This window comes from Mesoplodon densirostris, chromosome 9 (genome assembly GCF_025265405.1).
Source record: "Mesoplodon densirostris isolate mMesDen1 chromosome 9, mMesDen1 primary haplotype, whole genome shotgun sequence".
Lineage (NCBI taxonomy): Eukaryota > Metazoa > Chordata > Mammalia > Artiodactyla > Ziphiidae > Mesoplodon > Mesoplodon densirostris.
In genome coordinates, this window is record NC_082669.1 from 99,418,677 (window position 1) to 99,433,724 (window position 15,048).

A 15,048-nucleotide genomic window follows, 5' to 3' on the forward strand; every position below is an offset into this window, starting at 1 on the left:
GTCCCTGTCCAGTTTTCCCAGCACCACTTATTGAAGAGACTGTCCTTTCTCCACTGTACATTCCTGCCTCCTTTATCAAAGATAAGGTGACCATATGTCCGTGGGTTTATCTCTGGGCTTTCTATCCTGTTCCATTGATCTATCTTTCTGTTTTTGTGCCAGTACCATACTGTCTTGATTACTGTAGCTTTGTAGTATAGTCTGAAGTCAGGGAGCCTGATTCCTCCAGCTCCGTTTTTCGTTCTCAAGATTGCTTTGGCTATTCGGGGTCTTTTGTGTTTCCATACAAACTGTGAAATTTTTTGTTCTAGTTCTGTGAAAAATGCCATTGGTAGTTTGATAGGGATTGCATTGAATCTGTAGATTGCTTTGGGTAGTAGAGTCATTTTCACAATGTTGATTCTTCCAATCCAAGAACATGGTATATCTCTCCATCTATTTGTATCATCTTTAATTTCTTTCATCAGTGTCTTATAATTTTCTGCATACAGGTCTTTTGTCTCCTTAGGTAGGTTTATTCCTAGATATTTTATTCTTTTTGTTGCAATGGTAAATGGGAGTGTTTCCTTGATTTCACTTTCAGATTTTTCATCATTAGTATATAGGAATGCCAGAGATTTCTGTGCATTAATTTTGTATCCTGCAACTTTACCAAAGTCATTGATTAGCTCTAGTAGTTTTCTGGTAGCATCTTTAGGATTCTCTATGTATAGTATCATGTCATCTGCAAACAGTGACAGCTTTACTTCTTCTTTTCCCATTTGGATTCCTTTTATTTCCTTTTCTTCTCTGATTGCTGTGGCTAAAACTTCCAAAACTAGGTTGAATAAGAGTGGTGAGAGTGGGCAACCTTGTCTTGTTCCTGATCTTAGTGGAAATGGTTTCAGTTTTTCACCATTGAGGACGATGCTGGCTGTGGGTTTGTCATATATGGCCTTTATTATGTTGAGGAAAGTTCCCTCTATGCCTACTTTCTGCAGGGTTTTTATCATAAATGGGTGTTGAATTTTGTCAAAAGCTTTCTCTGCATCTATTGAGATGATCATATGGTTTTTCTCCTTCAGTTTGTTAATATGGTGTATCACATTGATTGATTTGCGTATATTGAAGAATCCTTGCATTCCTGGAATAAACCCCACTTGATCATGGTGTATGATCCTTTTAATGTGCTGTTGGATTCTGTTTGCTAGTATTTTGTTGAGGATTTTTGCATCTATGTTCATCAGTGATATTGGCCTGTAGTTTTCTTTCTTTGTGACATCCTTGTCTGGTTTTGGTATCAAGGTGATGGTGGCCTCGTAGAATGAGTTTGGGAGTGTTCCTCCCTCTGCTATATTTTGGAAGAGTTTGAGAAGGATAGGTGTTACCTCTTCTCTAAATGCTTGATAGAATTCGCCTGTGAAGCCATCTGGTCCTGGGCTTTTGTTTGTTGGAAGATTTTTGATCACAGTTTCAATTTCAGTGCTTGTGATTGGTCTGTTCATATTTTCTATTTCTTCCTGATTCAGTCTTGGCAGGTTGTGCATTTCTAAGAATTTGTCCATTTCTTCCAGGTTGTCCATTTTATTGGCATAGAGTTGCTTATAGTAATCTCTCATGATCTTTTGTATTTCTGCAGTGTCAGTTGTTACTTCTCCTTTTTCATTTCTAATTCTATTGATTTGAGTCTTCTCCCTTTTTTTCTTGATGAGTCTGGCTAATGGTTTATCAATTTTGTTTATCTTCTCAAAGAACCAGCTTTTAGTTTTATTGATCTTTGCTATCGTTTCCTTCATTTCTTTTTCATTTATTTCTGATCTGATTTTTATGATTTCTTTCCTTCTGCTAACTTTGGGATGTTTTTGTTCTTCTTTCTCTAATTGCTTTAGGTGCAAGGTTAGGTTGTTTATTCGAGATATTTCCTGTTTCTTAAGGTGGGATTGTATTGCCATAAACTTCCCTCTTAGAACTGCTTTTGCTGCATCCCATAGGTTTTGGGTCGTCGTGTCTCCATTGTCATTTGTTTCTAGGTATTTTTTAATTTCCTCTTTGATTTCTTCAGTGATCACTTCGTTATTAAGTAGTGTATTGTTTAGCCTCCATGTGTTTGTATGTTTTACAGCTCTTTTCCTGTAATTGATATCTAGTCTCATAGCATTTTGGTCGGAAAAGATACTTGATACAATTTCAATTTTCTTAAATTTACCAAGGCTTGATTTGTGACCCAAGATATGATCTATCCTGGAGAATGTTCCATGAGCACTTGAGAAAAATGTGTATTCTGTTGTTTTTGGATGGAATGTCCTATAAATATCAATTAAGTCCATCTTGTTTAATGTATCATTTAAAGCTTGTGTTTCCTTATTTATTTTCATTTTGGATGACCTATCCATTGGTGAAAGTGGGGTGTTAAAGTCCCCTACTATGATTGTGTTACTGTCGATTTCTCCTTTTATGGCTGTTAATATTTCTCTTATGTATTGAGGTGCTCCTATGTTTGGTGCATAAATATTTACAATTGTTATATCTTCTTCTTGGATTGATCCCTTGATCATTATGTAGTGGACTTAAATTGTTAATCCTTAATTCTTTCATCTAATAGGGAGTACCTTGCCCTCAATGTTTATGTGGCCCTGTGTTACTACAAGCTGGATTACTATGATGTGTCTCAAGAAGTTCTGGCTGTTTATCTTCAGCAAATTCCTGATAGTACCATCGCACTCAATCTTAAGGCCTGTAATCATTTTCGCCTTTACAGTGGCAAAGCTGCTGAGGTAGTGACGAAATTTGTTCTTTTTTTTTTTTTTAATTTCTATTTTGGCTGTATTGGGTCTTCGTTGCTGCGCGCGGGCTCTCTCTAGTTGCGGCAAGTGGGGGCTACTCTTCGTTGCGATGCACGGGCTTCTCGTGGTGGTGGCTTCTCTTGTTGTGGAGCATGGGTTCTAGGTGCGCAGGCTTCAGTAGTTGTCGCATGCAGGCTCAGTAGTTGTGGCACACGGGCTTAGTTGCTCCACAGCATGTGGGATCTTCCCGGACCAGGGATCAAACACGTTTCCCCCGCATTGACAGGCGGATTCTTAACCACTGCACCACCAGGGAAGTCCCGTAATTTGTTCTTAATTTACTTAATTCCATTTTGAATTACCCTGTACTTCCCTGTAAAGCATGTAAACATACTTTATACTAACAGCAGATTCAACTGCTGGGTGAAACAGTGTTTAGCAGCTGGTGGTTGGAGAACACGTCCTTAACATATGGCCAGATTCACTTTTCATGGTTTATGTCGATAAAGGTGGTCAGTTGTGGCAAAAGAAATGCCTGTCAATTAAATTTCTTAGTGTGCAATGGAGTGGTCCCTTTAGATATCGATATTATATAAAATACATTCTTGGAATACTCATTTCAACTAGAGTCCCTGGAATCTGCCTAATTGGCTAGTTCCCAGCATCAGCAGTTTAATAGTAAACTGGATTTGCGATTTGATCTCATTAGAGTTTTGTTTAGAATAAATGAAAGAATAGAAGTGTATTCTTGCCTTTCTACCTTGAGTCAGTTTTGGGGACCTTGCCAATTTTAGTATAAGGTCCAACCTTTTACATGTTTACATTTTGTCCGCACATGTTCTTTCCAGAGTCTGGTATGGGTGGCATGGCTAACCAATCTGCTATAGGTCTGACCGTGTCCACGTCAGGGTACCAGACTGCACTTCCCATTCACTAAACGCATGCTTTTTCATTTGAAATTGTGTCCATGTAGATTGCATGTTGATTTTGTAAAGTTCTCCAGCAGTAGAAGACTATGTCAAAGGTACCCGAAGAAGCTTTTTTTTTGGTAGCAAGAGGATATAGTTTGTGTTTACCTCTGTTAATTTTATTAAACCATTTAAAAGCAGACATTCCTCTAGTAATTTTTATAATGGGCTCTATATTGTATAGTTCATTCTCTCCCCAGACACCAAAGCATTCTGCTCTTCTATAGTAAACATGAAATAATCTGTAATGACTCACTCAATTCTTTTTTTTTTTTTGCGGTACGCGGGCCTCTCACTGTTGTGGCCTCTCCCTTTGTGGAGCACAGGCTCCGGACGCGCAGGCTCAGTGGCCATGGCTCATGGGCCCAGCTGCTCCGCAGCATGTGGGATCTTCCCGGACCAGGGCACGAACCCATGTCCCCTGCATCGGCAGGCGGACTCTCAACCACTGCGCCACCAGGGAAGCCCTCACTCAATTCTTAAAGTACTTTGAACAATTTACCCAAGGTTATACAACTAACAAGTGAGAAATTCAGGTCTCAAACCCTGACTCTAAAGCCCATAGACTTAACCACTAAAATTTACTGCAAACTTAGGTGTACATTCCTCTTGCTCTTAATTTCTATATATACATAATAATATAACTACCAAGTAATAAGCATGATTATTTAAATGTAATCAAATAATATGGTTATTATATCTTACCAACAAATAATTGGTAATAATATGGCTATTATATATGATTTTATATCTATATATAAAATCATACTTATTATTTGGTAGTTGCCTAATTTTCTTTTTTTTTTTTCTGAAAAGGTTTTATTACGCACTGAGGGGAGGGAGCTCTGTCCTTCTTGGCTGCTGCTTTCCTCCTGGCTGCCAGGACATTACTCAGCTCCTGTCTCTTCCTTTTGGCATGGAAGTGTGTCCCCACCCTTTTCTTGATGAACTTGAGGGCCCACGTGTCCTTAAGAGACCTTGAGCAGTTCCGTGGCCCGCCGTTCTTAAGGGGCAAAGCTGCGTACCTCTTGGATCATGTCTCGCACGTACTTGGTATACTTGGTGAGGCACCCGTGGCGGTGGCTAGGCCTCGGCTTGCTCACGTTATTAGTCACCTTGTGGCCTTGTTGAGGCCAATGGCCATGGGCCAGCACAGAGCCATGGCCCTGAGCTGCACTGGGGCCCTGAGGGTCCAGATGGTGGTGGATCCTACCCGAGCAAGGCCTCATTAACCTGCTTTAATTATCTTTAATCTAGACAAGCTCATTGAGGGTTGAGACTGTCTTTTGACATTTGTATCCCAGGACCTGGCACAATGCACACACAAAGTTGATGCCAACTAAGTAATGGTTGAATGAGAAATTTTAAATATGACTAACAAATTAAGGGAGAATCACATTAGAAGAAGGAGGAGGTTCAAAAGAGGTCAATAAAGATGCAAATTGAGAAAAAGCCATTGGATTTCCTAACTGGGGTTTCCTACTCTGATTAAGGTATCATTATTATTGGGTGTTGAAGCTAGGTGGCAAGGAGATAAAGAGTGAATGAGTAATCACTTGGATTGAGAATTGCCCTAAAGGATATGGCAGAGGAATGACAAGTAGATGATGAAGAAACAGAAGCAGTGAATATAGGATGCTGGTAAAAGGAAGAAGAACACTGGTTTCAGAGGATAAAGAAATTTTATCCCCCCAAACTGGGAGGGCTCCGGTAGTGATGAAGAGCAGGAGCTTTGAAATCAGATAGACCATATTCCAGTCCTAGCTTATTGTGGCTTTCAGTGCACTACTTAACCTCCTTAAGCATTATCTGAAAAATATGCAAACTAATAGTACTGCATTATTGTAGGTTTCTGTGATGTATGCAAAGTCCTTACCTTCATATACATTGTAAACTCTCAGTGAACTGAGCAATTATCAAAGATTTCATAGGCTGAAACACAGTCAAATTTATAGGCTTCTAAACGCCTATTGTTTTGCCTTTTTCAAATCCAGCTTATCTGTAATTACATTTAAAAGGTTTGATTTCTCGATTAAAGACAAAGGTTGATTAATTAGATGGAAAAGACAAAACCCTAATATAGGACACAGAAAATTTGAACGTAAAATCACGTATTGATGTTTCATGAGGAATATTTCTTACATGATTTCTATCATGTTGTCATGCTTTTAGAAAGGTCATTTTCACTCTAACATATTATAAGATGACCTACATCTTCTATTTATAATTTTATGTTTTAACAGCTTTATTGAGGTATATGTAACATACCATACAGTTCACCCTTTTAAAGTATACAATTCAGTGGTTTTTAGTATATTCACCACTATGTGCAATCTTCATCATGGACAATTTTATTTATTTATTTTTAAGCACTTCTTTTTTTTTTTTTCCTCTATTTTTGGCTGTGCCATGAGGCTTGCGGGATCTTAGTTCCCTGATGGGGGATCAAACCCTTGGCCTCGGCAGTGAAATCACAGAGTCCTATCCACCGGACCACCAGGGAATTCCCACCACAGTCAATTTTAGAACATTTCCATTACCTCAAAAAGAAACTCCATACCCTATAGCTATCAACCCCCATTCACCAAGCCCTAAGCAACTACTTAATCTACTTTCTGTCTCTATGGATTTGCCTGTTTGGGATATTTCCTGTAAAAGGAATCATATAATATGTGATCTTTTATGACTGGCTTCTTTTACTTTACCATAATGTTTATAAAGTTCATCATGTTATAGCATGTTTTAGTACTTTATTCATTTTTATGACCAAATAATATTCCATTTTATGGATATACCACATTTTATTTTTCCAGTTGTCAGGGGATGGTTATTTGGATTGTTTCCACCTTCTTCCTATCATGAATAATGCTGCTGTAAACACTTGTACACATGTTTTTGGACATGTTTTGAACATGTTTCCATTTCTCTTGGGTATATACCTAGGAGTGGAATTGTTGGGTCACACTGTTTTCCTGAGTGGCTGCACCAATTTACATTCCCACTAGCAATGTATAAGTTTCCATTTCTCTACATCCTTGCCAACAGTTGTTGTTATCTGACTTTTTTATTCTAGCTATCCCGGTGGATGTGAAGTGGAAGCTCATTGTAATTTTGATTTGTATTTCCCTGATAACTAATGAAGTTGAACATCTTTTCATGTGCAGTGAATGATGCTTTACATTTTGCGCCCTAGGTCGCTCACTTGCCTCACCTTTAGTCCCTGGCTGGCCCTGCCTGAGATCAAAGCTATCATAACACTAAAAGATTTTGTTTTTTCACTTTCATTCACTCAAGTGTGCAGTGAAGTTTTCCAGGGACAACATGATTTCAAAATAGATTGATTGCAGGTACAGATATGTCAATCCAGCTGTCATCTGTTAAGCCAGACATTAAAGAGATTTGCAAAAATATAAAACAGCACTCTTCTCACTAAATTTTTGTTTTGGTAAATACAGTTTTTTTTAATGAAAAATATGTTATTTGTGTTAATGTGTAGTGGGTTTATTATTACTTTTGATTAATTGATTACTTAAAATTTCTGTTTTAATTTCTAATACAATAAATATGAATGGCTATAACCCACATAAACAAAAACTCTTTGGGATCCTTAATAATTTTTAAGATTTAAAAAAGACCTTGAGATCCAAAAGCTTGAAAACTGCTGAACTAGCCTAATATTACCCAAGGCAGGGGTCCCCAAGCCCCGGGCCACAGTCCGGTATCGGTCCGCTGCATGCTAGGAACCGGGCCGCACAGCAGGAAGTGAGTGGAAGGCAAGTGAGCAAAGCTTCATCTGCGCTCCCCATTGCTCCATTACTGCCTGAGCCATCCCCCTGTCCCCCACCCCCGTCTGTGGAAAAATTGTCTTCCACGAAACTGGTCCCCAGTGCCAAAAAGGTTGGGGACCGCTGACCCAAGGCTTTGGAGTTACTGCTGTGGACAAGAGAGGACATTAGTAAATGGATTGCTGAATAGGTGTGCATTCCTATGTGACATCGGGTAGAAAAAGTTTGTAGTGCTTAGTGAGAATAATCAGGGATTTAATTATTTTATCCAGAAAAGCTTAGGTACCCACTGATGGAAGTAGAAAAAGGAGGTGAGGAGGTTTAATCAAAATTATAGAGTGGTGGGGCTTCCCTGGTGGCACAGTGGTTGAGAGTCCGCCTGCCGATGCAGGGGACATGGGTTCATGCCCCAGTCTGGGAGGATCCCACATGCCGCGGAGCAGCTGGGCCGCTGAGCCTGCACATCCGGAGCCTGTGCTCCGCAACGGGAGACGCCACAGCAGTGAGAGGCCCGCGTACCGCAAAAAAAAAAAAAAAAAAAATAGAGTGGCAAGATGGGAATAGCAGAAAGCTGAGGAAGCGGGTAAGTGAGTCTAGGACATTAGTGAAGACACTGTGGAAATGGCTGACCATTTCTTCTAAGGGAAGTTAAGGGTGCAGGACAATACGGAAGAGATCTGATAGGTCTAATAAATAATAACAAAGAGGGGAGAAGTTATGTTAGTTGCATCATGTAAATTAAGGCCAATTCAGCAGGAAGGAGATAGTATGAAAATTCAGGACATAGGTGGAATGGTCAGATTGAAGAATCAACCTTAGTTGTTAAAGGTTTGTCACCTGCAAGAAAAGACTAACTCTAGGAGTCTACAAACTTGGGTTCACCAGTTTCAAACTTGCTGATTAGTATAAGGTTCAATCACTTGGTGTTTATAAGCCTCAATGTTCTCATCTGTAAAATGAGGATAATAATAATTACATTGATTATTTCTTAGAGTCCTGCAGAACAAATGGAACAGCATGTTAAATTCTTTGTAAACTACAAAATGTTGTAACATTTTATATGTGATATAAGAACTATACAGTTCTCATTTTCATAAGGCTTTCCTTTTTAAATTTCAGGCAGAACTCAAAAGCTTGATGGACAACGCTTCTTCTTCCTTTGAATTTGCTAAAGAGCTCATCAGGCACAATCTGGTGAATAATAGTTTGCAGTCTTGACTGACTTGAGGCTTACCCTATTTTGGTACATCACAGTGGTTAGAAAGATGAATGAAGGGAGTTATCTCAACAAGTATTTCTCTACTTTAAACTCTTTCTTGCTGTGGAGGAGAGAGAATGAGTTTAAGATATCAGGTTCTTTCCTCAAGCAAATCCTTATTGGGAGGGCAGTAATACATACTTAACATTTAGAAAGAAGTGTAAGGCAGTGAGATCCACGTGTTCATTTTGTTGGCAAAGACAAAGGAACATATCCCTTTGGGTTATAATAAATGGGGAGGATATTCTGATGAAAGTAAAACTTGAGCTGGTCTTTGGAAGATGGCTGGGATTTATAGGGTTCATTTGTGGCAGGGACATGGATGAATGAATGAAGAAGACATGTGATAGGTTGTGAGCAGTTTGAATTTACTAGAACAGAAAGTTTGCACTGGGGCACAGTGAAAAATTAAAGTTTTACTTAGTGAAAAAGTAAAAAAGGGGGCTTCCCCGGTGGCGCAGTGGTTGGGAGTCTGCCTGCCAATGCAGGGGACGCGGGTTCGCGCCCTGATCTGGGAAAATCCCACATGCCACGGAGCGGCTGGGCCCGTGAGCCACAATTACTGAGCCTGCGCGTCTGGAGCCTGTGCTCTGCAACAAGAGAGGCTGCGATAGTGAGAGGCCCGCGCACTGCGATGAAGAGTGGTCCCCGCTTGCCGCAACTAGAGAAAGCCCTCGCACAGAAACGAAGACCCAACACGGCCAAAAATAAATTAATTAATTAAAATTTAAAAAATAAATAAAAAGTAAAAAGGGGGTTAGGTTTAGGGCTGGACTATGATGGCCATTGCTAAAAAAAAAACATTCAGATGAAGTTTCAAGTTTGATTCCATTGACTATGCAGTAGAGTGGGTGCAAAGCAGGTGCATTCAACTCAGACACATGGGACTTTGAGAAAATTATTTTATATTGTTGAGTTTCAGATTCCTCATCTGAAAATGGCAATAATAATAACTACTACTTTTCCTTCTGATTTCTCTGTACCTTCTTTGGCACCAAGTCTCTGAGTATGAATGCCGAAAGCCATAGCTGTTTTAGACTCTCTCTTCCCCTTTATCTCTGATAGCTACCCAGTCACTTAATCCTATTAATTCTTTGTTGGTATCGTCTTATATTCATTCCCTTCCTCCTCTAATTCAGGCCTCCATCACAGATAGCATTTTCTGTGGTTATTTTTTATTATGAGCTTCTGCTTCTAATCTTTTCACTTCTAGTCTAGTTTATAAATTAAAGACAGATTAATTTTTGTGGAGAATGATGTGTTAGAGGTAGTAGTCTGGAAATTAAACTTGGAAAGAGATTAAGACCAGAGAACAGGTTTAGAAGTTTTCTTAAGAGTAGTGATAGTTGAAGAAAGGGTTAAAAACAGAGAAAAATATGGCTCCAAGAGAGCATTTGTATTTAAGTGGCTGGAAGAAGGAAGATAAGAAAATATCTCAAGAAAGGGCAGGCGAGAAAAAGCACCTAGATAATGTACAGTTGACCCTTCTACAACACGGGTTTGAACTGCATGAGTCCACTTATACACAGATTTTTTTCAATCGTAAATACTGCACGGTCTGAGGTTGGTTGAATCCTCGGATGTGGAGGAACCATGGATGTGGGTGGCTGACTATAAATCATACTCGGATTTTCAACTGTGTGGAGGGTCACTGCCTCTAAACCACCCACTCCACTGTTGTTCAAGGTCAACAGTAATGTCATTAAAATTTTTTTTTCTGATTTTTATACAATTTTTAAAGGTTACACTCCATTTACAATTATTACAAAATGTTGGCTATGTTCTCTGCGTTGTACAAATACATCTTTGTATCCTGTTTTAACACCCAGTAGTTTGTACCTCCCATTCTCCCGCCCCTATATTGCCCCACCCTCCACTGGTAACCTCTGGTTTGTTCTCAATATCTGTGAGTCTGCTTCTTTTTTGTTATATTCACTAGTGTGCTGCATTTTTTAGGTTCCACAAATAGGTGTTATCATACAGTATTTGTCTTTCTTTGTCTGACTTATTTCACTTAGCGTAATGCCCTCCAAGTCCCTCCATGTTGCTGCAAATGGCAAAGTTTCGTTCTTTTTTATGGCTGAGTAATATTCCATTATATATATAGACCACATCTTCTTTGCCCATTCATCTGTTGATGGACGGACACTTAGGTTGCTTCTAACTGTAATGTCATTACAGGTACACATTTTAATCACCTGGGAGATTTTTTTAAATAATGATGGGTGAGATTTTTACTGAATGATTGCCTAGGGTTCAGCCATGAGTACTTTTCTTAAAAGTTTCCCAAGTGGACATAATATACAGCCAGAATAAAGAACTGTTATATGTACGTATAACTGGGAGATGCATATTAGCTAGCAATAGGAATTATTCTTGGAGGGTGGGGTTAAAGCGAAAAGTGAAAAAATGGAAAATTTCCTTTTTCCTGTTGTAATAGTGTATGTAAGTTTTTGCCAATGAATACAGATGACCTTAATGTCTAAAACAAAACCTGAAAAATATTAAGCAATATGAGTTGTTGTTATTAACATCTACTTTTGGAGTCAGATCTGTGGTCAAAATCAAGTTATACCATGTACTAGCTTTGTAACATTGGGTAAGTCACAAAACATTGATGAGTCTCCATGTTCTCATATGTAGAATAGGGGAAATTACAGTACCTAGCTTATTCCCTTGTGAGGATGAAATGAGGTAACGTGTATAAGGTACCTCAAGCAGTATATGCAGCATATAGTAAGCGTATAGCAAACAGTGCTATCGCTGTCAAAACGGCAGGTATGTCATGGAGCAAGAGGACAGAATAGTCCATTGAATTTGGCCAAAGGGGTTAATTTGTGACTTGTAGAGTGAGTTTACTAGTGTGCAGAGAGCAGAAGCAAGTTTTCTGGGAACTTAAGGAGTGAGAGGATGAGAAGAAATTTGAAGCAGGGAACCACATCCTTTTCAAGTGTGGCGTTGAAAGAAAGGAGAAAAATAAGGTGCTATCCAGAGGGAACAGTGGCACCAAGTGGAAGATTTTTCAAGAGAGCAGAAACCTTTGTGCATGTTTGAAGTTGAGAAATGGGACCAGGATTAATGAAATAGAATGATTGATTAATGCAGAAACAAGATCTAGATGGAGTCAGAAGTTATAACATCAAAGAAGATAGACGAAGGAATTAATCTTGGCAAGAGAAGGGAGCATCTCAGACAAGGAGGAAGCAAATAAGATGACCATATGGATACTTTGATGTAGAAAAAAGAGATTAGGTAGTTTATGCCTGATTGCCTTGATTTCTGTATATTTATTTGTGAAATAACTGTGTGCCAGATACTGTGCTAGACTCTGAGTACAGAACAGGATGCAAAACTGTCCTTTCATGAATGGTGCTTTTGTTTTAGCTATTCTCTGTGGCATTTATTATCATACGACAACATACTTAAGTTTGCTCTTTGAAGGTCTCTCCCCACCTGAGTATAGCCTATATAGTGACAGGGGAGTGACTTGTTCCTGGTGTAGCCCTGATATTACAATACCAAGCATATAGTAAGTGCTAATGAATATTTACTGAAAAACTAAATGAAATATTACCTACGATGTGCCACACCTTTAGCCCACTTTAACTCATTTAATCCTCATGATAACCCTGAAAGGTAGACATGACTAAGGCCATTTAGAGATGAGGCAACAGTCTCAGAAAGATTATATAAATTCCTTCATGGAGTTTTTTTTTTTTTTGCGGTACGCGGGCCTCTCACTGTTGTGGCCTCTCCCGTTGCGGAGCACAGGCTCCGGATGCGCAGGCTCAGCGGCCATGGCTCACGGGCCCAGCCGCTCCGTGGCATGTGGGATCTTCGCGGACCGGGGCACGAACCCGTGTCCCCTGCATCGGCAGGCGGACTCTCAACCACTGCGCCACCAGGGAAGCCCCCTTCATGGAGTTTTGATAGAGAATATCTGTCTAGAAAAAAAGTTTCATTAATTATTGGGTACTTTAATGAAGAGTTTTCTACAGTTCTTATGAGGAGAAAAGGAAATGTATGCAATAGGGTTATGCTTTTATTCTATTTCTTATAATTTAGGATGGTTTTCTTTTAATTAGGTCAAGATCATGTGTTTATAGAGAGAGCTTCACAAATATATTCATCCTTTAAAAGAATAACTGTTGTGTCAGCTGCTTACACATTTCTACCAATAAGTGAACTCATAGTTATTGCCATAATACAGAGTTTTTCTGTCTTTAGGTTGTTTTCCGAGGAGGTAAAGGGGCTTTGCAGGTTTTGCCTCCCCTGGTTGATGTCATTCCTGAAGCTAGGCTAAACTTAGTGATTTACTACCTTCGTCAAGGTAAGAAAACTGTGTCTTGGTCTTGCCTATTTAAGATATTTTAGAACATTTAATCTCTAACTGAACTACTTGCTTAATCTTTAAAATCAATTCATAATACTTCCAAAAATATGTTTGCTACAGGTTCGTAGGACAGAACAAATTTATTGGTATTTATTTGTTGTGCCTTTTCTCTTTATTCTCTCTTTCCTCTTCTATTGCTTCCAATCTCTCACTCATTCTGTTCTTTTCTTTTCCTCTTATTTTTCTGCCCTTTGTTCTCTATTCATTCTATTTCAGTTTTTCTGTTTTTTTCCTTCCCCTCCCTTGTTTCTTCTTTTTCTTGTGTTCCCCTGTATGTAATGTACATCTACATTTTCTTGAGTCTTTTCTTTTTCATCATTAATTGTTTTTTATTTGCTCAGACAATTTTTAATTGTCTGCCTTTCTGTTTATTTGTACCCCCAGCCTCTCATGAGAAATAGTATGATGCAAAGAGAACGTGATATTTGTTTCCCCTAAGTAAGGATAAAATTGTTAGACACATGCCTAAAGCAGTCTTTTATCTAACAGTTGTGAGTACAGGGTAGGAGTTACCATGCAGTGGCGCTGGCAGTCTGTCGTGGACATCGGACTAACAGTGTGGGCCTTTTTAGGTGCATGGTAGAAACCAACCAGACAACATATTCCTCATCGAGGAAAATGTGTTTATTAGCATAACAACATGAACTTGCAAATAGTCCTCTCTAATTTGATATATAAGCACAAAGAAATATGCTTTTGGATGAGAATTAAATAAACACTTTATATATTTTATAAATTAATTTTTATTCTAAAAATATTCAAACATAAACAAAACAAGTTAATAGTCTGAACACCCAAATATACATCCCAGATTCAACAGTCTTCTAGATATTGCCAGTCTTTTTTCATCTATCCTCCCTCTCCCATTTTTGATGCTGAAATATTTTAAAGCGAATCCCAGACTTCATGTCATTTCACTCCTACATACTTTATATATCTTTTAAAAAAATGGTTGTTTTTCTTATATAATTACAATGCCATTGGCATATACTTCCCCATTCCTTATTTTTAGCTTGAACTTTTAGGTGCTTCATGGCTTAATATGGGTTTCCTACAGATACTTGGTTATCTACTACTCAACATTGAACTTGATGGAGAGTTAAGAGACAAAAAAAAACAAATCATACTTCCCATGAATGTTTGAAGGATCTTATCATTTGGGAGACTGTTTCAGAAGAGTTTGCTAGGATACAGATTAGCATAGCTACTTATTTCTTATATTTCAGATGATGTACAAGAAGCTTATAACTTAATTAAGGATCTGGAACCTACTACTCCTCAGGTAATTGCAAATGTGTTGCATTTTTACTAACCATGTTCTGTTGAAAGTGGAATTTCAGAAGGCATCTTAGAGAAGCTTCTTGCTTGTAGAATCTCAGGAAAGATCGTATATATTGATCTAGGAATGTTATGTGAGACTTTTTTTTTAATGTGAGACTTTTGATATGGGAATGAATATCCTGGGCTTTTGATATTTGTAAACTCCCGTATATGTGGTCATCTCCTCAAGAGGGTTGATGTTTGAAAATACTGAAATCTAGAATTCTGATGAAACTAGATATAGAAACTTATGTCAGCAGTATGATTGTCTATACTATGTCTTTGTCCCCTGCTAGGTTGTTAGCTCCTTACCGTCAGGGATTGTGTCTGTATTGTATCTCCAACACTATGTATACTAAGCACATAGTAAGCATCCCACTCACTGAGTGAAAGACTGACTGAAAACTGTTTCTAGATCTAAACAGGTATATTTCTCCAGTGTATTAAAGGCTTCAGCATCTTTTTTTCTGTTCTTTTTATGAACCCTCTTAAATAAAAATAGTACCCACATAAAAATTGATAAAGCTAAGGAGAGTATCTATTAAAGAACAGAACCAAGTCT

General features: G+C 38.5%; 1 protein-coding gene and 1 pseudogene across 4 annotated transcripts in view; one reads left to right on the plus strand and one right to left on the minus strand.

Moving 5' to 3' along the window:
• Nucleotides 1-15,048, plus strand: part of IFT56 (intraflagellar transport 56) — a 41,169-nt gene that overhangs the window by 11,268 nt on the left and 14,853 nt on the right. For 3 of the 4 annotated variants that reach the window (XR_009533336.1, XM_060107767.1, XM_060107769.1), the window contains 4 exons: nt 2,582-2,753; nt 8,635-8,709; nt 13,001-13,103; nt 14,393-14,448. Coding sequence is in view for 3 of the 4 variants with exons in the window: in XM_060107767.1 (XP_059963750.1) it covers nt 2,582-2,753; nt 8,635-8,709; nt 13,001-13,103; nt 14,393-14,448 (406 nt within the window). In the remaining variant the exon portion in view is untranslated. The remainder of the gene's footprint in view (nt 1-2,581; nt 2,754-8,634; nt 8,710-13,000; nt 13,104-14,392; nt 14,449-15,048) is intronic. The other variant, XM_060107768.1, reaches the window with a different exon arrangement.
• On the minus strand, nt 4,518-4,892 carry LOC132496432 (large ribosomal subunit protein eL36-like; annotated as a pseudogene).